The 23,294-nt window shown below is 56.8% G+C and overlaps 4 protein-coding genes and 2 non-coding genes across 11 annotated transcripts in view; 1 reads left to right on the forward strand and 5 right to left on the reverse strand.

Moving 5' to 3' along the window:
* Positions 1-4,769, reverse strand: part of SMG6 (SMG6 nonsense mediated mRNA decay factor) — a 115,489-nt gene extending 110,720 nt beyond the window's left edge. For 2 of the 5 annotated variants that reach the window (XM_087751884.1, XM_087751883.1), the window contains exons 1-2: positions 4,183-4,488; positions 1,460-3,221 (exon numbers count right to left, since the gene is read on the reverse strand). In XM_087751884.1, the coding sequence (XP_087608010.1) occupies positions 1,460-3,221; positions 4,183-4,276 (1,856 nt within the window). In that variant the 5' untranslated portion in view covers positions 4,277-4,488. Of the gene's footprint in view, positions 1-1,459; positions 3,222-3,558; positions 4,110-4,182; positions 4,513-4,634 lie in introns of those variants that run through there. The other 3 variants (XM_087751885.1, XM_087751887.1, XM_087751888.1) reach the window with 3 other exon arrangements.
* Positions 4,343-6,165, forward strand: SRR (serine racemase). Its single transcript, XM_087752092.1, is given in 6 exon segments — positions 4,343-4,964; positions 5,009-5,127; positions 5,223-5,291; positions 5,495-5,701; positions 5,951-6,011; positions 6,014-6,165. Coding segments are annotated over 6 exon segments (1,230 nt in total).
* Positions 5,662-13,111, reverse strand: TSR1 (TSR1 ribosome maturation factor). Of its 2 annotated transcripts, none has more exons than XM_087751890.1 (16): positions 12,957-13,111; positions 12,766-12,869; positions 12,211-12,427; positions 11,997-12,131; positions 11,013-11,440; positions 10,566-10,725; positions 10,072-10,232; positions 9,574-9,776; positions 8,959-9,121; positions 8,719-8,829; positions 8,255-8,387; positions 7,720-7,836; positions 7,277-7,417; positions 7,078-7,152; positions 6,660-6,982; positions 5,662-5,682 (listed from the first exon to the last, which is right to left on the reverse strand). In XM_087751890.1, the coding sequence occupies exons 1-15, from the start codon at positions 13,054-13,056 to the stop codon at positions 6,804-6,806; spliced, it is 2,427 nt and encodes an 808-aa protein (XP_087608016.1). In that variant the 5' UTR covers positions 13,057-13,111; the 3' UTR covers positions 5,662-5,682; positions 6,660-6,803. The 2 variants fall into 2 exon arrangements, with proteins under 2 accessions (XP_087608016.1, XP_087608015.1); XM_087751889.1 differs by lacking the exon at positions 5,662-5,682 and adding an exon at positions 5,768-6,148.
* LOC148056359 (small nucleolar RNA SNORD91 family) lies at positions 8,102-8,192 on the reverse strand. The gene has a single exon (XR_015703609.1). It is a non-coding gene; the product is annotated as a small nucleolar RNA SNORD91 family (small nucleolar RNA).
* Positions 9,414-9,504, reverse strand: LOC148056360 (small nucleolar RNA SNORD91 family). The gene has a single exon (XR_015703610.1). It is a non-coding gene; the product is annotated as a small nucleolar RNA SNORD91 family (small nucleolar RNA).
* Positions 13,112-15,330: 2,219 nt separating the features above from the next.
* POLDIP2 (DNA polymerase delta interacting protein 2) lies at positions 15,331-23,275 on the reverse strand. Its single transcript, XM_087751891.1, has 11 exons — positions 23,048-23,275; positions 22,591-22,672; positions 21,806-21,903; positions 20,836-20,932; positions 20,295-20,370; positions 19,592-19,699; positions 19,218-19,354; positions 18,160-18,186; positions 17,849-17,974; positions 17,364-17,443; positions 15,331-15,808 (listed from the first exon to the last, which is right to left on the reverse strand). Exons 1-11 carry the CDS (start codon positions 23,230-23,232, stop codon positions 15,694-15,696), a joined length of 1,131 nt encoding a protein of 376 aa, XP_087608017.1. The 5' UTR covers positions 23,233-23,275; the 3' UTR covers positions 15,331-15,693.
* Between the last annotated feature and the right edge of the window lie 19 nt (positions 23,276-23,294).

Here is a 23,294-nt window from a genome sequence, read left to right on the forward strand (position 1 = left end):
AATAGTTGCAGGCTAGAAATAGCTCCGCAATACGTGGGGCAAGTTTATGGTAAAGAGGATCCTCAGCAGTTGCTGGCTTGGCAGCCTTATCCCTTACAATGCTTCGAGCCCTGCAGAAAACAGTGCAACAGCATAGATAGCAAAGCCTGGAGTGAAGCCAGATGGCGATGCCCGGAAGAGCCTGACAGAACATGAGAAGGATGCTGGCGAGTTCCCGTGCAAAGCACAGAGCGCGGTTCTGCTGCCCTACCCCACGCAGTCCCCAAACCCTGCACACACACGCTTGGACAGCACCAACACCGCCCGAGAGAGCCGGGCGTTTCTGCAGACGGGCACCTGACAAGCAGCGCTTGCATCCAAGAGCCCCAGCACAGCTCCACAGGCAGGCTGGCAGCGCGCACTCAGCCGCGGGCAGGAGACACATTGAGGCGGATGGATGCTGCCGGCAGGGACAGGGCCAACCATGCCTACGCTCCCAGGGCAGGGTGGGCTTCACGCGGGCCACAGCAGCACTGCGCAGCCTTTCCTCTCCCTCCAGACAACAGCTCGGGGTGACCTTGACACCTTGAGGAAGACCCAAAACCTCCAGTGCTACTTCAAGCTCAGACACGTCCCACCCTGTGCTCTATAGTGCAAGTCCCCAAAACACAGAACAAGCCCCGAAATGAGCTCACCTGCTAGACTTGCTGCCAGTCAGCTCTGAAAATAAGTCTCCAGAGAAGCCCCGGAGACAGGGAGGTCACAAGTAAATGTGAAAGATGTCAAGTAGAAACTTGCTACAGCCATGTTTACTACCCTCCAGAGCACCAGTGTCACTTCCCTCTCGCTAGCTGGCGTCACCAGGCTACTCCCACTGGACCGCCACATGTCACAGGGTTGAGCGGTGTCAAGAGCAAAACTACCCAGTGCTTGAAAGGCGCTGTCACTGTTACACAGCATCAGGAACCCACGCAACGCTTCGCAAGCACAAGCCGACAGTCGCCGCCCCTGAAGCCCACAATGCAAATCAGACAGCGGATAACCGAGGACAGGTAAGAAAGCAGAAGTCCGCCAGCAAACGCTGAAAGCACGTGAGAGCACTGGAACTGAGAGAGACCAGCTCCAGCAAAAGCAAGGAGAATGCAAGAGCCGCAGCGGGTGCTCGTCCTGCTCCCTCGCGTCCCTGTGAAGCAGGCAAGGCATTCCACAACCACAAGAAGCCATGGCTTAGCTCCCAGCCCAGGCAAACAATATCTTCGCCCACAGTTTCCTTCTGATCCCCACACACTTCTGGCACTTGACAAACAGTCCCAGCACATCGAAAGCTAGCGAGCCACTGCCCCATCTCCCAGTCTCTGAGACATCGACATCTCCAGTCTACCAGATCCCCAAGGAGCACCACTCTCTGGATAACAGTTCTGGTAGCAGTTCACCCTGGAAATGACCCGGTCACACACCCCTCTACAGCACAGCCACAAACCTCAGCTGGGCCATCTTCTCCAGCCCCTCCGGGCTGATGCGGTCTCTGGAAAGCAGATTGCTGAGCTGCTGCTCCTGGTTCCCAGCCTCGCGGAGGAGTTTGCTGAGCTCCTGCTGCTGCATGTTCCGCATCTGCTGCTCCATCTCGGAACTCAGAGGAGTCGGCGGGAGCGGGCCGCACAGGTACTGCCCCGCCTGGCCGGGGTACCCAGGGTAATAGGCTCCTGGGTACACACCGTTGCTTGGACCCATGGGATACTGCAGGGAGTACCCACCGTAAGGATACTGGGGGCCTTGACCGGAGGCCCGAGGGTAATAGTAGGGGTTGTCAGAGTTTTGGAACTTATAGTAGGATGTCTGGGCCTGGCGGGCTTCCCCCCAGGAGGTGGGGCTCACTTCATCGTCCGTGTCTAGGAAGTGAAGCTGAGCGGTCTGGCTCTTCAGGGCGGGTTTTTGGTCCGGGTTGTTCGGGTCCCACAGCCTGCGAGCAGTGCCGCCTCGGCCCCTGCTCCGGGGGCCTTTACTCCCAGCACCGCCAAGCAGGAGCCTGGGCCCAGGGTGACTGGGTTCGGGGGAGCCCGCGGTGCTGGCAGAGATGTCCGTGTTGGCAGGCAGGAACAGAATCCCACGGCCCCTCCCTTGGGGCTCTCTGCTCTGGCTCCTCGCCTCCGAAGCCTCTGAGTCATTGCAACCAACAAACGCCTTCAGGGGCTTTTTTTTATCTGTATCTGCCAGACTGATATCCCTGTTCATAGTCTTGCTGTCAAATGTGACTCGAAAGGGTCCCTTGACTTCCCTGCCATTGCTGCTCCACTCGCTCTCGCTCCTAGAAGCTCGACTCTGCTCTGAACGCTTTTTCTTGTCTGAATTCCTGCTGAAGACGTATGCTTCTGCCTCATCGATTCTGTCATCGTCCAAGGAGTCAGTGGAGGATGCAGAGAGCTGCTTCCTAGGACGTATTCTTTCTCTGGCACGCTCCTGCCGCCTCTCCACCCCATCCACAAGAAGGGCTCCATCTACGCTGTTGTTGCTTCCGGCTGAGCTTGTGCTGCAGGTGCGGTATCGGCTCCGCCGCTTGTCAGAGCGGGAGTAGCGCTTGGTAGAGCCCAGCTTCCCCTGCATCACCTCATCGTTTGTTCTCCTTACCCTGTCGCTTCGCTCTGTTCGTCTTCCTTTTTCTCCCCTTGAGGCTTTCACTCCTTCCCCTGCCTGGCTCCCGTCTCTGTCCTCCTTGCTTGATTTGGTTTTCCTGTTGTTGTCTTTTCCAGTACCTTTCTCAGCCTCTGCATCTCCCTCCACTTTCAGCTGCTCCATCTTACTGGTGACTTCCTCGGCAGCTGACCGCAGAGCCGGTTCTTTAGCAGCTGAATGCAGGCGTTTCCCAGGCTGGTAGATCTGCTGGTCCGGCTTCTTGGTTCTCCTGGTGGTCTTGGGACACCACTCATCCGGAGCAGGCTGCTTGGGCAAGTTCTCCTGGCTCTGAAGACCACCTTTAGTCTCTGTCTCTTCATTTTCCTGCAAAGGACCGTTCTGCTTGGGGCCATCACCTTTGCCAAAATCCTCTGTGACTGGAGCCTCTCCTCCTGAAGGGCCCTTGTCGCTGGCACTCTGCTCCTCAGCTCTGCTCCTCTCCTTCTCTGAGGCCTCGTGCTTTGGCAGCACGAGTTTGCTCCTCAGTCGGGAGAGGCCAGGCTTGTAAATCTCCAGATCTGGGCGCCTGTTGTCTTTGCGATGTCTCGGTTCCTTCACTTCCTTCATATTTTCTGGGGAAAAACAGAGAGAAGAAAGTTATTCCCACCACAAGCCAGCCAGGGACAAAAAAACATCACGACAAATACTCAAGGGGAGATCTTAAGTAAAGGCAAAAAGCCTGATGCCCTCCAGGCAGGTCCAAGCAAACAGATCTGACGTTCTCTGTCAAGGCCTACAGGAAATCACAGAGCAAGGGTAGGAAACAAGAAAGGATAACAATGCTGAGCAAATCCTCGGCCTCATTCGCTTACAGAACGCATCCCGCAACGGTTTTGCCTGAAAGAGCCGGCACGCTGAGAAAGCGACAGAGAAAGCACAACGCAATACTCGAGCGCTCACAACAAGTACCGGACGAGAAGTTTTAGCGTCACAGTTTCAGCAGCAGCTGCCTGCTGTTGGTGCGGGAGCCCCTCTGCCTGCAGGCGCTGCCCTCTCCACCCGCTCTGCCGACAGACGGGGCCGATCCCCCCGGCTCACACCTCGGTAGCGCTTCTCCCCTCCTCTCCGTAGCTGTATTTACGCAAAAGCTCCTCAGGGAACCCAGCCTGGGCAACGCGTCCTTAAACGTTTCACCGAAACCGGGCTGCTACGCCCTGCGTTCCCTCGGCTTCCTCCTCCCGTCAGCAACCTGCGCCGGCCCGGACCAGCGAGCCTCAGCCACGGGAGAGCCACAGCTACCGGGGCTCGGCCCCGGAGGGGGCCCCGAGGGGGCAGGGACCGGCCTGCCCCGGGGCAAAGCCCCCGTTCTCAGCGCTTGCGTGCTCTCCCCTCCGGCGACAACAGCGTCCGGGGCTTCGCGGGCGCAGCGGGTCGGCCCGGCCCCGGCCCCGGCCCCTACCCCAGCCGGGCGGCGCGGCCGAGGGGCCCGGCCCGCCCCCGGACAGGTGCCGCCGAGGGGCGGGGGGAGGCCCAAGCGGCGGCTCCCGCCTCCTCCCGCCACCGCCGCCCCGCCGGTCCCCGCCGCCACCTCACCTCGTCCGCCGCCGGCCGCGGCGCGGGCCTGCGCCGCCACCATGTCCCGCAGCTCGGCGGCCGAGACGCGGACGCGCTCCAGCCCCTCCGCCATCTTCCCTCCGCCGGGGGCGGGGCGCGAGGACGGCGGCCGCGCGGGGCCAAAGCCGCCGACGCGCGCATGCGCGCTCGAGCCGCGGGGCCGCGCGGCGGCCAGCACGTGGCGGTGGCGGGGCCGGGGCCAGGCCGGGAGCGCCCGTTCCGCCGGCAGCGGCCGGGGCTGCAGCGCTTCCCAGGGCTCCCCTTCCGCCGCGGGAGGCTGCAGGGAAGGGAATTCGCCACCTGCCCCCCCGCCCGGCACGCCGGCTCCCGGGCAGCGGCGCTTTCCGGATCCGCGGGCCCCGGACGCAGTCGGGAGCCGCAGCGAGGAAGGCGACGGCCCCGGGCGGGGGGAATCGCGGGCAACCACTCACCTGTGCTGCCCGGGCCGGGGGCAACGCATACCCCGGCCTCCAGCCCGGCTCAGGGAGCAGCGGGGGGTGCAGAGCTGGCGCCCCAGGGAGTGGCGGGGGTGTCCCTCTCCTCAGCGGGAGCCAGCGGAGGCAAGGCTGTGCACGCAGCGCTCCCGCAGCGCCAACTGGCTGCTTGCACCTTTCTCGCTGTTGGATTTGCCTCCTTTCATCACGCAGGGATTCCTGCCTGTACGGCGGTGCCCTGGACGGCCCCGCGCTGTAAGCAAGCTGCTATCTGTGCCTACGGCCCAGCGACAAGGGAAGGCACGGGGGAGACCGGCCAGGGACACGGCCCAGCCGGACCGAGAGGCGGCCATCCGCACTCTTCCCCTTAGCGCAGAGCTGGGAGCGCACTGGCGTAGCCCAGGAGACAGGAGGAGGCACGGCGCGCCGCAGCCCCGAGCTGGCGGTTATCACGGGGTGAGGCACTACGGCCCTGGCGCTGCCGGAGCGGGCGAGGGAAACGCACAGCCCGGACCCAGCCCCGGGCTCTGCTCTTCGCAGGCAGGGTGCAGTGGAAGGGAGCACTCACGCTTCCTTTCTGCACAGGCGCCCGACGTGAAGACAGCGGTGGTTCCCGGCGGAGGAATGACTGTGGGAATAGCGGTTGCCGTCCAGGCAGGCAGCAGCTCATCGGGGAAGCGGTGGCTGCATCTCCCCGTGGGAAGTGCAGGGCTCCCCAAGACAGGCAGCAGCTGTGGGAATCTCCGCCGTGCCTGGCTCTGCGCGGCAGCTGTACGGCGTACCTGGCCCCCTGCGCGCAGCGACAGCGGACGGGCACACGCTAGTTTAAACCGAGCAGCTCCTCCTGCTCTCTGCAGGCTTTGAGACCAGATGTGAAAGCGTTCGCTGCTGAGCCGCCCAACGCGGGGGACTGTTACCAGTCCAAGGTAAGGGGAACCGACCCCAACCTTCACCCGCCGGATGCCATCGCAGGTGCAGTCAAAGCCAGCATCAGACCGAACGCGCGGCCCATCATCAGGGGTGCGGCTGATGACATCCCGACAGCCTCGGGGGAAGAAATCAAGGTAAACGCTCCCAGCTCCCTTCTCACGGTAGCTGCCGGCAGGCAGCTGCCTCCATCCATGCTCTGCCCCTCCACTCTCCCAGGACAGCACAAGCCCCTGCAGACCACCGCAGCTGTGCAACACCCACAGTCTCCAGCTGGAAAGGGCTGGCGGAAGCTCCGCTCTCCCTTCCCAGAGCGCTGCAGAGATCCACACGCACAGTGCCCTCCGCGGCCCCGGAGCAGCCTGTACTTGCTGCTGGGATGACAGCTGCTGCTGTCCCAATGGCGAGCCGTGCGGCTGGTGTGGGAAAGGGTGAAGCTGCTGATTGAGCAGCAGCGGGTGTGGGAGTGGCGGCCGTGCTCTCAGAGCAGTTCCGGGCAGTCCCCCGGGACGTGGAGAACGTTTGCATCGTGCTGTGCGGGGGAAACGTGGACCTGAGCTCCCTGACCTGGCTCACAGACCTCCCTGGGAAAGCAGAATGAGAACGGAGCAGCGTCTCAAGCAACGGAAACCTCACTCTGCATTTGTACAGTCTGGTTTGCCCCTTAACTAAAAACAGATGAACAGCCCCAAATGGTTTAAAGCTTTTGTGGAGGGATACAGGAAGCTGGCGTTGGGTCACTACTGGGGGGGGGCCTGGAAGCAAAGCACTGCCTGTTCCCCCCTCCCCAGTCGCCCTGCTCTGGGACAGGCCTCCAGTAAGCTGCACTCAGTCACTCTCCCCACCTGCTCTTTCTTTCTCAGCCTCAACAATAACTTCCAGCAAACTCCTGTCCTCAAAACAGCAAAATCCCCAGACCCACTGCTATGGCAGGGCAGGAGGGAAAGGCAACAGCCCCAGTGGGCCACAGGTTCACAAGGGAAGGGGTGCACACAGCCTCCCCATTTGGCCTCCGCAGCCGGCCACCACCAAGACAGAGGCACTCAGATGTTTTTTAAAACATTTTCCATTAAAATAAATAGCTGTAGCTGGTACCTGAGCAGCGGCTGGTGAGACAGCCACCCCTGTACAGACCCCAGCAGTAATACGTCCGAGACACGAGTGCTGTCCTCGCTGTGCACGAGCCGAGAACAGCATCCAGGGAGCTGAGGCACAAACTGCGTTAGCCATGCTGGACAGTTAATCCATTTCCACCTCCTGCACCGGCAGCGTGCTCTCGCTCCTCACCCACGGCACGGGCTCCGGAACATGGGGGTCGTAAGTCCATTTGGGAAAAACGCGCTTGTAGAGGTTCAGCAGCACCGTGTCCTGGGACTTCAGCTGTCCATCGAAGTGGCACTTCATGTGACCATGGGTCCCTAGGCAGAGCAGAAGAGGCCATTAGCTGTCTCTCCTGCCCAGGAGGACCGCATCCTGCCCAGCATCACAGAGAGAAATACAGGACCAAACCTACCTAATGGCTCCTTGATGTGTCCTCTCCGACCCCACTTTGTCCTCAGCTCCACTGGCTTAAACCACATCACATCCTCTGGCAATCAAAAGGCGAAAGGCAGGTAAGGAACAGGCTTTGCTGCACCAACACAACTGCTCCCGCAGGGGCAGAAGTTCCGCTTCCGCATCCCCTCTTCCCACCACGTGGAGACGGGACGTACCTCTGTTAAAGAACATGTATCGCACGACAGCTGTCTTGGTAAAGATCTTGAACGGATGGCCGCTGAGCACCAGCCGCTTGATGACGATTCTGTCTGGGTCCACGGAAAGCAGAGAACCCGTGGCGATGAGGTCATGCATTCCTGCAAGGCAGAGTCACTAATGCACAGGGCAGCGCCACAGAAGGTGCCTCCACCGCCTCCTCCCTCACCACGACTCCCTTCCCCAAATGGTTCCAGGCCCAGAGCAACCCCACAGCAGGGACAGACAAAGGTGCCAGTGATACTGGGGATGGAAATGCATTAATCTTCTCAAACACGGTGAGGGGGACAGCTTTTTCAAGTCATACTTTCTGGACAGATGCACTTGTCAGTGGGGTATGGGAACAGCCTGCTAACATTTGTTTCCCAGACACCAACCACCTCCTCAGCACTTATCAACTTACCGTTACTTCTCTGTTTAAAAAGCAGCACTGAGGCAGGAGGGAAAGCGATGGGCGCATAAACGGTCACCACCAGGGCAGCATCCGGGCGCAGGAAACGCTCCAACTTGTGCTTATCAGCTAGGACAGAACAGCAACGATCAAGTTCAGGCCCACAGCAGTCCTCAGAGCTCTGGGAAACCCCATCCAGCCTGTTCTTTCCTGGCAAACGGGCTCTGCGCTTTAGGAAAACAGGTGACACACACCCTTCCTCTGCTGGCACAGAGCACCTGGGAATGAAGGTGATCCTCTGAGCTACTAGCTCACCGCGTGGAGCCTGCCACCACCCTGCCTGGCCCAGTGAGCCACCTTGCCCAAGCCCACCCACTCCCCACTATTTAGTGCCTCCCCTGGAAGCCTCAGAGCCTAAGGGAGTCTTCAGAAGAGTCCTTCAGCCAGGTTCAGACACCACGGCTAAGACATCACAGGCTTCCTGCCCTAGCAACCCCAGCCCCGCCTCCCAGCATACCCAGCCCCCCGCCACCAGTCCCTCACAAACCTGAGGTGTGCTGGGAGAACAGGGGGGATGCTCGGAAGCGCCTGAACCCACAGTGAAAGATCAGCTCCTCCTTTGCCCTCACTGGCTCACTGTTGCTCGGATGCCGACGCACCAGGAAATTCAACACGGACATCTGTGGGAGACGCAGCACAGCGAGGGGCTGAGCAGGGCTGGCAAATGATGGTGGCCAGAGCAGAAAGGGACGAGTGCATTTGACAACGGCTTCCCAAAGGACCGCTGGTCACCAACGCGGACACCTCAGCCAGGCTCAGACACTAGCCTGAATGCCCCTGGCAGCTTCCGCCTGCTCTGACCAAAGGGAAGGACCTACTTTGAAACGCAAACAACGCAGGGAGATTTCAACCCAAACCCTCTGCAGCCAGAGCTCCAAACCAGGCTGCCTGAAGGAATCAAGACAAGGAGCTGCACACCTACAAGGTATCAGCAGGGCCATACTTAGTCACCTTTTGTTCGTGGGGAAGCAGTGAGAACAGGACTAGTGGCTTCCCTTCTTTGAAGCTCTCCATCACTGAGACGGGGACATTGCAGACATGAAGTGTGACATACCAGCCAACCTGCCAAGAGAGGATCAGTTGTGAATACTTCTCTCGATAGAGAACTCAGCCACCTCCCTGCCAAGTCCCTCCTACTGGGAGCAAGGGAACCCAGTACAGGAAGCGATCAGGAAGAGAAAGGGTTGTTACCGAGGCTCCTTCAGTCTCCTCTTTCTCTATTTGCCGGAAGAGGTGCTTTCTGGTTCGGGAGAAGTCCTGGAACTGGAAAATCCTGGCATAGTCCCTTGGGAGATTCTCTTTGGGGTCCCATGGAGAAGTCCGGAAGCTCTTCAGCCCCCTGTACTTCTGGAACCTAAAGGACAGATAACAGGAAAGACAAATTACTTCACAAACTGAGGTGTCTGGCCAGCGCCTTCTGTGGTCATCGGAGACTCACACCTTCAGAGAGGGCAAAGGCAGCAAAGCAAACGTTAGTTTTCAGAAAAGATCTTCGTGCAGGGAAAGCTAGAAACAGCAGCCAAGTCCCCAGACAACCTGCCCTCGCATCAGGGCTCCACCATCCTCCTCCCTCTCCCAGGTCAGGACCCAGCTCTCCCTGCTGCAGGGAGCTGCCCAGGCCCACCCACTGCCCCCCAACTAGTGCCTCCCCTGGAAGCCTCAGAGCCTAAGGGAGTCTTCAGAAGAGTCCTTCAGCCAGGTTCAGACACCACGGCTAAGACATCACAGGCTTCCTGCCCCATCTCACCAAACTCGACAGAAGGGTGCCCTCCAGCTCCTCTCCCAGCAAAGCATCCCGTTTCTTACCGGACTCTGGCAGGTACGTCACGTGGCGTGTCCACCTCATCCGGAAACATTTCATCCATTCGCTCCTGTTTGTATCTCTCCAGCATCTGTTCATCTTCCTCCACCTTCTCATCGTACTGGTCATCTCGCAAGCACTCGGAAACAGTCATGGTCTCACATTCCTCATCTGCAGGTTCTTCTTCCTCCTCACTGTTTTCCCCCTCCTGACACAGAGGACAGCACGAAGCCTGTGAGCACACGCGCTCTCTTGACAGCCTGCAGCACTGCAAACCCTGCGTGTACTCACACTGTTTGAATTATGCCCCAAGCTACCGCACAGTCCCTCATTTCGGTATCTAACAGGCCAAAGAAGCAATGTGATGCACGCAAGAGAGTTAATCCAGGCAAGTCCTGGCTCTGCGTTGTGCCCTTGCATGGCGCAAGCTAGAATGACAGGATTGTCCTAGGATATGCAATAGCGCCCTGGAGATCACCTGCAGTATTGGCTCTTGGAGGTACCTGGGAAACTGCCTCTTCCATCATATCATCATCGATGTCATCATCTTCATCGTCATCATCATCTTCCTGATGGCCCTCTTCATCATCCACAATCCAGGCAGCCTGGTACTTGGACGTGCCTTTGGGGACCTTCACCACTCTCCTGCTGGCCTTCAGAGAAGCTGTAGGATTCCCACCAATCCTTAATACAGGAACAATTCTCCTTTCCCTCAGCAACATTTACACCGGGACAGCCCAGATCAGCTCTAGACCAGAATCACTGTTTCCCAGCACAGAATGTCAGGGCCCAAAAAAGGCAGCTAAAAGGTAGCCCTGCTAACTGCCAGGCAAACCACACAGCCTGGTAGTCAGGCGATGGGACTAGGAACGCAAGCCCTGGGCTCCCAACTAGCACGCTTCTTCACAGCCACCCTCAGCCATCCTGGTGACAGAGGATTTCTAAAACCCTCTTAACAGGGACAAGGAGAAGGTACAGAAGTATTGCTGCTACTCACCTTCTGCTTCTTGCAGTTCTTCTTCAGTGGGCCACGTCTGCTCCCCTTCCATAGGATCAGGAACCACTTCTGACTGCAAAGACTCCTGCTTGTTTGGATCTGCCTTCATCAGGACCTTAACATCTTCCTCCATCTCATCGGTACCATTCACAGAGTCATCCTGAAGGGCAAGAGCAGAGTTCCAAGCTGTGAATACACCTAACTCGCGCTGGCGATCAGTCTGAAGCAAAACTCCCTTCAATATCATGTTCGTTGCGTTGTAACACAACATTCATTACAAGCCACATGCAAGGAATCTCAGCTCAGAGGCAGAACACGGCCCTACTGGCTCTCTTGATAAAACCCCATTCCCACCCTTAACCACCTACACCCAGTTGTATTTTCCTGATGAAAGTTTAGAAACATAGTGTTCCAACAGGACCGGCAAAGCCCTGACCTCCCACACACCTGCACGTCCATGTCCTGACTCCTCTTCTGTCCTTTAACCACTCGGGGGTTCAAAGAGAGGGGGTCGGGGGGGGCATCCACCTGGCTCATCTGGAAGTCTCCATGCCCCACGATATGCACCAGGCTGTTCACGTCGAGGGTCTGTCCCCGGACAAAGCCGGACACCTTCAAGGTCCCAACCAGGTCGCTCTCCTGACCGGGCACAAACTCTGCGGTACAGGCGAGCAGGTGAGCCCGCCTGTCCCGAAACGCAAGACGGCGCTGCTTCTGGGTGGCGAGGTGCCTCAGCAGCAGCGCGGACTCCTGCTCCGTGTTTAGGGGGAAGAGCTTGGCCTCGGGAAAGCGCTTCTCAGTGGCGTTGGCAAGTTTCTTCCTGGCATCTATCCGCTTCTTCGGTGGCAAGTCAGTGCCTCCTGGGACAGCAAGAGCTGCCAAGCAGCGCACAGAACAGCGTTTGGGATCAGACTGGAAATCTTCTTATGCCCCTTTTACCCAGCATTGACAAACGCTCGGCTATCAGCAACCCAAATAACTAAACAGATTCACACCACAAGGTGCAAAGGCAGCTTCACACGTTCAAAAGAACACTCAGGACAGAAAATCTGTCTTCAGAGATAAGATTCTGAGACTAAATGAGGCTGTGGAGATAAGGGCCCAGGAACTGAACTTGGCAAGAAAGCGTCTGAATCGCTTCGCTCTGCAGGCCTAGATAGCCACTTCAATACTGACACCACCACACACCCAGAGGCCTAAATCTAGAACTCCCCCTTTTATCTCCAACGCTCCCCCACCAGGGCAGTAACACAACAAGGCAGCACGAGAATGGCATTCAGCCGATCGACCTATGCTCAGAAACAGCGCGGTCAAAGACCTGTGACTGCCTATTAACATACGGAGTTTTTAATTACCACAACAGTAAATCCCCATCAAGCACTCCCTCGACCCATACCCCCTAGAAGCCCTTGACGTTTCTCACTCGCTCACCATAACTGGGGAGCCCCTGTGCGAAGAGGCAGGAGAGGCAGTGCTCCCCCGCGCTGTCCCAGCCATCTGCAGGATCCAGGACGAACAGGAGGGAGTCGGCAACCTTTGCTAGGTCTAAGACAGCGTGAAGGTCCCCTGCACGCAGAACACCTCCGTTACTGGGGCTGCCAGGGGTACGGAGCCAAGAACCACACCAACAGCAGCGTTTCCTCACCTGCCTGTGCTGTCACAAAGCGCCAGCGCTGCTTGAGTCGGGGGCAGAGGAGCGCGAAGTCACCAGCTCTCCCCTCATCCATGCGGACGACAGCCGAGTCCTGGCTCTGCAGCAAGCAGAGGCTGTCGTGGGCCGCAGCCCGGCTGTGCAGCGGCACCAGAACCACGAGGTGCGGGGGCCCCTCCCTGCCGCCCAAGCTCCGCTTCTCAGCCAGCACCTGCAGGCACAATTGCACAGCGTGAACCCCGGCCCCCATCCGGTTCCTGTCCCGCCCCTCAGATCAAGGCCGGATCCCTCCGCAGCCCAACCCGAAGCCCTTCGGTGCAGTAACGCTTCGCTCGCCCCTAACTGAACCGAGCCAGGCACCCGTTCCTCGGCCTGGCCCAGCTCCTGATCCCCCCGCAAAGACCCGAACTGGCTCGGTCCCCGCAGACACCCACCCACATCGAGACCCGCACCGGCCCCTTCCCGTTCCCTCCTCGCAAAGACCCGAACCGACCCCGCTCCCCTCGCACCACCGCAACCGGCCCGGCCCGGTTCCCCCGCGGCCCTCACCGCCTCCTTGCGCTGCCGGCGGAGCTGCAGCGCCTGGTGCCGCCGATCCACCCTGCTGAGGTCGCGGAGCCGCCGGCGGGGCTGGGCCTTGACGGAGACGCGGCCTGCGGGGAGAGATCGGTCAGGCAGGCCGCGCCGCGCAGGGCAGGGCCGGCGGGGAACCCGGCGGAGCCCGCCCCGCCCCGCCTCACCTCCAGCGCGGCGCTGCGACGCCCCGCTGTGCTTCCCGCCCTTGTGCGCCTTGTTCTGCTGCTTCAGCGGCCCGGGCCGGTGGGCGCCCGCCGCCACCATGCTGCCTCCTCGCCGCCTCCGCACCGCTTCCGGTGCGTCACTTCCGGCGCCGCGGGGCAGGCCGGGAGCGCTCGGCGCCGCGCATGCACCAAAATGGCGGCGCGGGGGAGGCGGGCGGCGGAGCCCCGGGCCGCGGCAGCGCCGAGGCGCGGCCCGCCCAGGGGGAGGAGCGGCGGGCCCAGGCCCGCCCAGGGGGCGGGAGAGCCCCGCCGCGGGGCCGGGGCGAGCCCCGGGCCGGGGCGGGGGGAGAAGGAAGGTGGTGCCCGGCGGCGCCGCGGGGGGACGCGAGGCGGGAGCGGCAGCCGGGCCTCAGCGCGTTGTCGACCAGGCCCTCGTACAGGGACCGACGCGCGGGAGAGGGGGGCGGCCCGCCCCGGAGAGGGGCTCGCCCGCGCTCTGGAGATGCTCCTGGGGGAAGAAGGGGCTGAGGAAGCCCCGGGCCCCCGCGCCCAGCCCCGGCAAGGACCGACCCCGCCGCAGCACCCCCGCGCTCCTGCGGCGCCGGTCACCTCGGTTCTTGGCCATCGTCACCCAGCCAGGAACGTCTGTTCCCGGGCCCAGCCCTGCCCCGTCACACCGAGCACAGCTCGGCTGCCAGCACTGCTCTGCCCCCGGGACCGCGCCGCCCTTAGCAATAACTCCGCTCGTTACGGGAAGCGTTAGGGCCACAGCACCCCCGACACACGGGCAGGTGAGCAACAGCGTTAAACATTTACAGCAGTGCTGCACCTGCCAGTAACGGTGAAAACCAGTCACCCAAGGGAGAGGCAGGGCAGCTGCTACTCCAACCCGGCTGAGCAATCCCATGGGAGGGAAGGAGCAGGTTCCCACCAGTCCCTGCTTCCTCTGAACACGAGGCGTCACCCCCCCGTATCCCCCCGCTTCCTCCCGCAAATGAATCCGCATGACAGCGGCAACGTGGGGCTGGCAGCTGTGGGCTCTGCTTTACGGATCCTTTTCTGCCCCTAAGCCCAGGCTGGCTGTCAGCCTTTCACCCTACCAGCAACGTAGACAGCATGTCCTACCCGAGAGGAAGGAAGACATCAAATTAAGAGACCAGTGACAGATAAACACTGTTTACGCAGCAGTAATTTAAGTCTCTCTGCACAAGCATCCACTGCCTGCAGGACAGCGTGCATGTCTCTCCCACTGTCATTTCCGAAAGCTGTTTGTCCATCAGCCGAGACGGCCGATAGCGCTGCCGCGGCATTGCCTTGCAGAGCCACACGTGAGGAGGCTGCTCAGAGAGGACTCGGGGGAAGAGGGGATAACCAGGATACTTCTGAATCAAGAAAAACAACAGTCCTGTGGGTTAGTTATACCTTGTTCTTTAAGCAAGACCAGGGAAAGAAGAAAGGTTTGAAACTTTCTGCCTAGGGCTCCCATCACAGCGCCAGCTACCTCCGCCCCCGCGAGTCACCCCCAAGCCTGGCCTCAGAAGCCCAAAGACAGAGGGAAGGGACCCACCACGGAGGCCGATGTCTCCAGATCCTTGCGATCCTCGGAGCTGCCAAGTAAAGAGCTAACATCCAATCTGCACTGTGGACCAGGCCCTTCACACGTAAAAGCAAAAGTTCTCACAAATCCGTACGTCGTAAGCTTACGGGTGTTTCGCTGCCCTGTGGTTCTGCAGCGCCCTCCGCACAGACTACCAAGAAATCACAACCCACCGAGCCGAGCAAGCAGGAGCAGAAAACCAAGCACCGCCTCACTGCGGCTGACAGCACGGCAGGTTAGAACAAGCTCTTCCTGCCAAAGCAGAAACTACCAAGGAAATTCGGTTACAGCCACAGCGCGAGCAGGGAGGTATCCTCCAGCAGCTGGGACGCGCACCCCTGCAGCGAGGCAAGCCCTTGCCGGGGGAGGGCCCCCTCCAGCTCTCCTGTACGATCACAACACGCAGCCCGGTGCTCTACGCACACGAGACACGGCGGCAGCCTGCTCAGCACCACCGGCCAAGCCACCTTCCCCGCTCTGTGCTCTCTTCTCCAACAAAGCAGGCTTCGTATCGCTCCAGCACACAGCCCAGGCAAGCTGTGCAACGAGGAGCGGAGCTCACAGGCTGCTCTGCCACGCGCTGGCTAAATCCCAGAAAGCAGCTGCATTGCGGGAAGGCCGAGCTCACGTTCCTGCTCCCTAAACCGTCCCCGCTGCTGCCTCCTGAAGCGGTAAGAAGCCTGGGCTGATGCCGCTTTGTACATGGGCAAGGGGGGAGCGACAAGCTGGGGCAGGCTGGATGCAAAGCCTAGGCCTTGGTTTATAAAGGAAGACTGGTTGCAACTGGAAGGGCCAGTTTATTAGAGAAACCTCACATTGCGGAGAATTCACAACACATTGGAAAGGGTCCAGGCCTGCCAAGGGGGCCAGTCCTCCGATGCAGCACAGACCTACGTCCCCCAGCTCCAACCCCAGCAGGTGCCACAGAGGGGAGGGTTAACTGTAACACAGCTTACGTTTACAAGCAGCCTGAGAGAGCCAGGATTAAAGTTCAAAAAAGCCTCCCCGTTAGACAACAGTTAAAACAAAAATGGTCTAAAATGTTTAAAAGCTCCGTGTTCTTGGTTGGCTGCAGCATAGTGGGGAGGGAAAGGTCTACAACACACACAGGTCTCTGTGGGTCTCGGCACTCGGTCTGCTCTACCAGTGAAGGCCGGAGGGGGGGGTCTTCTCGTCTTTGTTGCTTTCCAGAGAAAAGGGTGGGATTCGGACATCAAAGTGGGAGCCATCAGGCCTCTCAAATCGAAAAGTACCCCTGCAAAATAACGGCAGAGATCACACTGAGGCCAGGGACAAACACAGCTAGGAATCATCAGCAAGAAGGCAAGACACGAGCTCTTCCACACCCTGCACGGGGACTCTGGGGCTGTGTTTGCGAGGCCGGTCCAGCAGCAAGGACATCGGCCTGCCAAGATGACTCATTTATTGGAAGACCCCTGGGCGGTTTACATCACATCTCTAATATACATTTCCTGAATAAAGATGTCACGATTGGAGCCTCCAGGAGGTAAGTGCACTCCATGCGTCTGCGGCAGTGTTTACCTAACTCCCATCCCACAGGAGACAGCCATCTGAGCTATTTTTACAAACTGATTACGCATAAATTCAGATTCGTATTTCTTGGCAGAAGCTCCAATGGGTAAGAAGCCTGCAACACCATGAAATCCCATCACAGATGTAATTTGGAATAGCTTCTGCTTTGCATTTCAGAAAGGGCATTTCAGAACTGAATCTGCCTGTCCTTGTACAAACAAGGAATTTTACTGCCCTGAACTACAGCCGACTGTACTTCATGCAGAACATGACAGGGACAGGAGGATCCTGGAGGTAAAGTAACAGGTTCTCGTGACAGAGAGGACACAATCGAACAGCAGAAGTCAAGCTGAGCAGCTTCTGAGCTGCAGAACCTTTGTCTCTTTCTCTTCAGGATGCACGCAGAGAGGAAAAAGCTACTAAACAAGCTGGTATGCACTCAGGCAATGCAAAACACTTAACATGGTAAACAAGGGTGTATCCTATAGGCAAAGAGGTGCTCTCTTGCTTTTCTCAACTCAAAGGCAGTTCCAAAGCAGCTTAACTCTGAAACAGATTTACTTAAAAAACACAAGCCAGAAAGACCTGTCATACAGAAGGCAAGAGGTGGCCACGCACTTCTTGTCCACACAGAGATGACACTAAATGTGTAACCCAGCTGAAATGCAAAACAGAGGGAAACTGCTTTAACCCTGTGGCACAGGAGAAGAACAACTCAGCTGAGCACTTTCCTACCTCCGCTTGCAGAAGAGGGGACTTGAACGCCAGTTAGACTGACGGCCTTAGCTGGCCTAAACTGGGAATAACCCCACGTGCCAATTCCTTGCAGACACAGAACTGCACAGCTTCAGGCAGGGACAGAACCAAAGCCCAGTCCTCTCCAACGAGAGAGGATACCAGTGGAGACATCCCTGCTGCCTGGGTAACACCGGCATGAAGCCTTGCCTCTTGCACCAAGGACTGAAAGGGACAGAAACTGAGTATAGCAGAAGATGACAGAGAACTGCTTCATGTCTCTTCAAATCCAGCCTAGCCCAGACCAGAGGAGGAGGATAAATGAGCCTGGAACCTCTCTTGGTGCAGAGAATCAACAGATCTTACCGCTAACTGGGATACTGCTATGGAGAAGCTCATAAAAATTTTAACTATCAGATGCGTCCAATCCAGTCCACTTCCCCCCACCTTTCAGCCGTAGCTCCAGACCGCAAACTGCATCCCAGCTCAGCGCTGTGGGGTCCTATATCGAAAGCACTACTGCAGCAATAAGTGCTTCTTACCACATGTGACCACTGGATGCCTGCAGGGAGACGTGACTGCTGTACTGAAATGCTGGCTGCTCTTTGGATAAAACTGGCTCCTGAGAAGACAAGAAGAGACCGCTCTGCATCAGCGACAGATCTTAACATTTCTCCAGACAGGCATCAACAGGAAAGTTATACGGTGAGAAGAAAAACAGAGATCCACACCTGAGCATCGCTACCAATTACACAGCAAACAACTCGCCCAGTGAGTAGCGCCAGAATGGCATCTTATTCCAGTTTTCCCATTACCAGTCATTTAGGACCATTCTCTAATACTCGGTGTGAAGTTTCAGTTCATGCATACTAACAACAGATGAAAAGTTCATGTGACTTTTTTTCATTGCCAGTTTCCTATCCCATCTATTTCTACTGCCCACTAAGCAAATTACTGGCCAACCAATCCAAGCAAGGGGACTCCAGCAAAGGGCTGCGCTTCCCAAAAGCAGCTACGCGATACCTACCCTTCCTACAACGCCGCGGCCCCTGACTGTTTCCAAGGTGCCAGACAAGCTAAATATCCTCCAGTGCCGTTCTCGGAGTTGTACCACTTCGCTGTCAAGGTTCTCCAAGCGAATGCAGTAGCGCCACTGGACAGAAGAAAGACCGTTATCAAGAACTGGAATCAGCTGCGAACAGTTGATAACCCATAGCCAATTTTGGGAAACAGTTGCCAGGCAAGGGCTACTCTCCCTCAGAGCTTATCACGCAGCAATGATGCCACAGCAAATAAACGCCTTCCCTTTAGCTGCTTTGTGAAACAAAAGGCACTTACCCAGTAGACATGGGAATTCTGGGCTTCCTGTCAAGAGAAACAAAAGACTTTAGCAGCTGCCCTTCAACGCTCAGCGCCAAAACCTCTTCAGCTGTCAGCACGGCACAAGCACAGGGGCTCTCGCTCCATGCCAGATTGACGCAGACAACTCACATGAGCACAAAGACAGCTGCTCTCCGAAGCAGTCCATCAGTTACCGCCTGGCACTGGCTCTGCTCTAGACATGCAATCATGAGGTGGGAGATTTGCAAGGATCTCGTGACTACGGAGGGCTGAGCTCCATGTTAATTACGCACTTTCTACAGATCTAGAGACACCCGTTTCCTTGCCTTCGGGCACCTGTTTTTCTGACAAGGTTAGGACAAACATCAGTTGGGCTCCGCAGAAGCTGCAGTTCCACACCAAAATGTCCACCTGCCACGGCGCAGGCTCGCAAGCAGCTGTGCTCGTCTGGGCTTGGAAATCAAACTGCTGCGGTAATTCCCAGCCCACTCACTCACAAGCCTATTGGAACCTCGTTATTTTGGATGGTCCATATGAAGTTCTTACACTATAAAGAGCACATGGTTATCAGCTAAATCCAGAAGGCTTTAGCCAAACCCTCTAACCCGCGTTAGAGCCAGGAAGCAAGGGTAGACACCCACAGCACTTCACCACCGGGCAGGATAACGGACACGTCTGTCATTACAGGGCAGATGGTCTTGGTGCCACCCGTTGGGCACACGCCCATCTGACTGAGGCAGTAAAGGACCATTTCACAAGCCTTCCTAAAAATCTTCCTCGGCATCTTGCTAACACTGTTCTGCAGAACAGTACAGTCTATTTCCCATCCCACAAATAACAAACAAAAGCTAAGTTGCAGGAGCTGTTCTCCAAATGACAAAACAGTTTCATGTTCATACCTCTGCTGAACATAATGGCAATAAAATTACAACTGCGATAAAAAAGTCATTTCTCCAGTAAGCAGAAGGTACCTTCGGTCAGTAAACTGGTCTTAGAAAAACGTGCAAGTTAAACAGATGGCAGAACTACCACAGCGACAGGCAACACAGACCTACCCTCATGCCCATGTAGAAGGGGATGACTGTGACACGGATGTTCTCTGTGGTTTCTCGGTGCACATCGGAGAGCTCTAGCCAGGGATGGTTCTTCTCCTGCCATGCACACAGCGTATCCCTTGCTACAAAAGGTGGAACTATGGGGAGAGAAAGATGAGTTTATCAGGAGAGGCATACCGTAACCAGAGAGCTTTCCCCTCAAAGCAACTCCTTTCACGTAGTTACAAAAATTATTTAAAGGAAGCTTTAGCATAAGAAACCCCAAACCAGACCAAGATTTCTCCGCTGTATCCAAGACGATGAGTTCTGGATACTTGTCATAGAATACCTCAAGTATCCGGCTCTGAAGATTTCCCTCTGAAGCCAGAAATTACCTTTTGTTTGGTCGTACATGAGAAACCTCTCAAAGAGCTCATGCTGGATGGGCACTTGATCAGTGGAGCTGTAGGGAAGGATATCTTCGTGGCTTACATAGTCTAAACCTGAAAAAGAAACCCCAAAAGCCATGGAACTTCCCCAGCGAAGAGCAGCTCAGAAATCTCCTGACAGAGAAATGGATCACGCTACTGAGATGTAAAGAAAAGGATTTTGGCAGCAGCAGCCAAAATTGCATACGAGAATGGAAGAAACAGGCCAGTAATAACCCCTGGCAGTGTCCTCCTGGGAGATTTCTCCATAGAATGAGTTCTCTGATAAAGACACGCTGCCTGGGAAGTGACTGCACTGTCACAAAAGGACTTTGGGCAGGAAAGGCGCAGGACAAGAAGAGATCTAGCTGTGCCAGTAATAAAGGAGAATGCAACAGGGTATGCCTATGGGCTCTATGTCTCAGGAAAACAAAGCAGGTACGCTTGTGTCTGATCAGGGTCTGCCCAACCTCCATCCATCCAAAAGGGCTTCACGTACTTCAGTCATTCTGTTGTTTCTAGCACAGCCCAAAACCACAGACAGACCCACTACAGGAATACCCTGTAGGAACTGCCGCTTCATTGGCAGACGTCGACTGTTGGTGACTCTTCTGACCTCACCTCATGACAATCCGCATTTCTGCGGAGGTTACAGGTGCATTTTGCTCACCTGGTATGGCATAGAGGGCTCTGCTGTCATCGTGATTTGCCAGGAACGTCACTGCTTCTGTCTGTGATCTCTGGGACTGAGAAAAAGGGAGGTTTATATCTTTCTGTGTGGATTGTTGTGGGCCGGTTTCACGTTTCAGTTTACTACTGTGATTTCTAAAGCGTGTAACGTTTATTTTATTTAACCAATTCACCTCAGAACATCTCTCCTTTTAATTCCTCTAGACTAATTCTCCACTCGAACAAGTGAAGAGCATTTTCAGTGCTGCAACCCACATTCCTAATGACCTGTGTGCAACAGAACAGGAATGCCAACAGGATGAGGAAGTGAGGTTGGAAAGGGGAAACATGACCCAGAAAAGTCATACGACGTTGCAGATTATCCTTCTTAGGGAAGATACGACTTGAAGAATGAATTTGTCCTAAGATTCTAAACAATCAAGTTAGCCATCATAGCCATTTTCTTTCAGTGCCTGTCCATCTAAAGCATTCACATAGGAGAAGATATTTGAGTTTCAACACCAAGATTATTGGTTACTTACTATATGTGGACAATCCCGGGCATCTATTAGCACCTGGTAGTAGGTATGCGTTTTGCCCTTGACCTCTTTGGAACCATGGCCTGCCGCGTTCTCGCTTCTAAAAAGAAAAGCAGAGTGCTGAGCTCAAGCGCAGGATGGCAGCAAACTGTTGTCACCAGGACCCAGCACGTTCATAAACAATTATTTTTTTAAAATACATTTCACAGTCTGTAATCATTCAACTCCATCCAAATTAAACTCCTGTCAGCCACCCACACAACGACAGACGAGCCGAGATGACAATCAACGGTGTTTGTCACAGGCACCACAGCTCTGCTTCAGGCGACTCGGACGCTCTTCCTGCTCAGCCCACTCTCCTGTTTGGGGTGGGTCTTTCAACTGCCCCTCCGATTCTCTCTCCGCTTACTCCTCATTCCTTCCCAACTCCAAACGCACACTCGCCCGGCACACCTCCAACACAGGCTCCAGGTTGGAGCGCCGGGGGAAAGGGATGGAAGAGAGAAGTGAACAGGGACTCGGTCCACAAGAAGGATGAACTTGGCCCACTGGGTTGAGACTGCGGGGGCAGCTGACAAGTCCAGCTCACTGGCAACCCACAGAAGCAGCAGCCTGCAATTTTAACACAGGAGCCTAGACCTAACTCAAAAAGCAAAACAAGGGGCTTTTTTATAACGAAGAATGCCAGGAGCACGGTTTGGTTTTGGTTTGTTTGTTTGTTTGGGGTTTTTTTTTTCTCATTTCCTTCATAAACACACACTCTCATCCTTCATACTTCCATCCTCTCTCTAATTAACAAAAAATTAGTACTCATGCAATGTCTCTTCTTTAGGCACCTCTCATCTAGTTTACATTCATGCAAAACAGACCCATACCATTGTCCTCCTTAAAGAGTCTTGTTTACCCCAACCAGGAAACTCGCTGCAAAATGTAAATGTAACAGCACAACATATAAACCAGGACAAATCCTTACTTCTCTGTGACAGGAGAAGCCACATCTCGATCATAAAGCCTGGCTTGCCAGGGAAACAGGACTATTCCTCGATAGCCAAACACACTGTGAAGAAATAGCTGAAAGGAACAAATAATTGCATTTGAATACACGGTGAGCTTTAATCAACTTCAACACAACAGAAAACTGGAAGCCAAAAGCCCTTTTCTGATAGTATTTAAAGAAAAATGTTAACTGAGGTAAAACTAGAAACATTTACAAAGAGTATGAATGCACGGATGGGAATACAGGGAGAATCGTCACTGTGCAAACCCAGAGCAGAAACAAAGAACAGTCCGGGATGAGAGAAGAAATTCACGTCATCGCTCTACCAAAAAAGTGAACGACTAAACCAGTAATAAAGCAACAGAACGGCAGAAGTGCAAAAAGGAGACCAGCATGGGAGAGACCGCTCAGGAACACAGAAACAGATCTGTGAGCCATCAGCACAGAAATGACAAGTTTAGTGGCCATTTCTTAAATTCAGTGATTGTCTCTTTTGCTGCCAGACGGAGAAAACCCTTAAATAAAACCAGCGGAGCAAATACCATTGCAGGAGCAGTTGTGTCATGCTGCAGATTCTTATCAACTTGCTACTGTCAGATGACTGACAAAGTGCAGACACAGCAGAGGCAAGGGAGCACTGAACTGTGAAACTTCTGGCTTTCTCCTACAATGCAGCAGCCTCCTTAGGAGTAAACCACTCGGCTACCCACGCTCTGTGGAACAAGCCCGCAGGGTCAGCTCCGCTCCCCAGAACCGCTTACCTGACCCGTCTCGTATTTGCCGTGCTGCTTCGGTGCCTCAAACACCCCCACGGTCTCCAGCACTTTGCCCTCTGGACGGTTTCTGGGAGCGGAGGGGTGGTTTGGTGGGTGCGCAGGGGCTAAGCCAGCCCCCAGGCCAGGGGGCACCCGAGCCCCAGGCGCCGGCCAGGCACGGCCCCCCCGGCACCACGCATCCCCAGGAGAGCGCCACCAGGCACCGGGCTATCCGGTGCCCCCCCTCCCTGCCCCCTGCCAGTCTCCCCCTCCCCAGCTGCCCTGGGCACCCCCTGCCTGGTGGCCCCTTTAGGCAAATGCCCCCTCTCCCTGCCCCAGCCCCCCCCCCCAACAGCCCCCTCGCACCCCCCGCCGGCCTGCCCCGGCCCCCCTCGCCCCCACCCTTCCCTCAACACCCCCCGGCCGCCCCCCGGGCCCAGCCCGCGCCCCCCACAGGCCTCACCGCGACGAGAGGTGCCGCCGCGGCGGCAGCAGCAGCGGCAGCGGCGGCGGCGGGAGGGCCGCGGCTCCCCCCGCGGCCGGGGGCCGCAGCCCGCGGGCCGGGGCCGGTTCCCAGAGCGGCAGCCCGCGGGCCCGGCACCGGCTGAGCGCCGCCGCCACGTACCGCCGCGCCGCGCAGCCCGACATCCCGCGGCCGGGCCGACCCCGCCGCCAGCCCACAATGCACCGCGGCCCCGCTTCCGCCCCCT

Source organism: Nipponia nippon, unplaced genomic scaffold, assembly GCF_047370975.1.
Source record: "Nipponia nippon isolate SJK-2023a ecotype South Korea unplaced genomic scaffold, ASM4737097v1 scaffold_15, whole genome shotgun sequence".
NCBI lineage: Eukaryota > Metazoa > Chordata > Aves > Pelecaniformes > Threskiornithidae > Nipponia > Nipponia nippon.

Coding starts and splice junctions, on each gene's coding strand:
- TSR1 (XM_087751890.1), bottom strand. CDS start 13,056: ATGGTGGCGGCGGGCGCCCACCGGCCCGGGCCGCTGAAGCAGCAGAAC. Junction 11,441..11,996: donor ACAGGGGCTCCCCAGTTATG/GTGAGCGAGTGA, acceptor GCTGCTTGGCAG/CTCTTGCTGTCCCAGGAGGC. Junction 6,983..7,077: donor ACACATCAAGGAGCCATTAG/GTAGGTTTGGTC, acceptor TGCTCTGCCTAG/GGACCCATGGTCACATGAAG.
- POLDIP2 (XM_087751891.1), bottom strand. CDS start 23,232: ATGTCGGGCTGCGCGGCGCGGCGGTACGTGGCGGCGGCGCTCAGCCGG. Junction 21,904..22,590: donor GCAAATACGAGACGGGTCAG/GTAAGCGGTTCT, acceptor TGTTCCTTTCAG/CTATTTCTTCACAGTGTGTT. Junction 15,809..17,363: donor GCATCCAGTGGTCACATGTG/GTAAGAAGCACT, acceptor GTTATTTTGCAG/GGGTACTTTTCGATTTGAGA.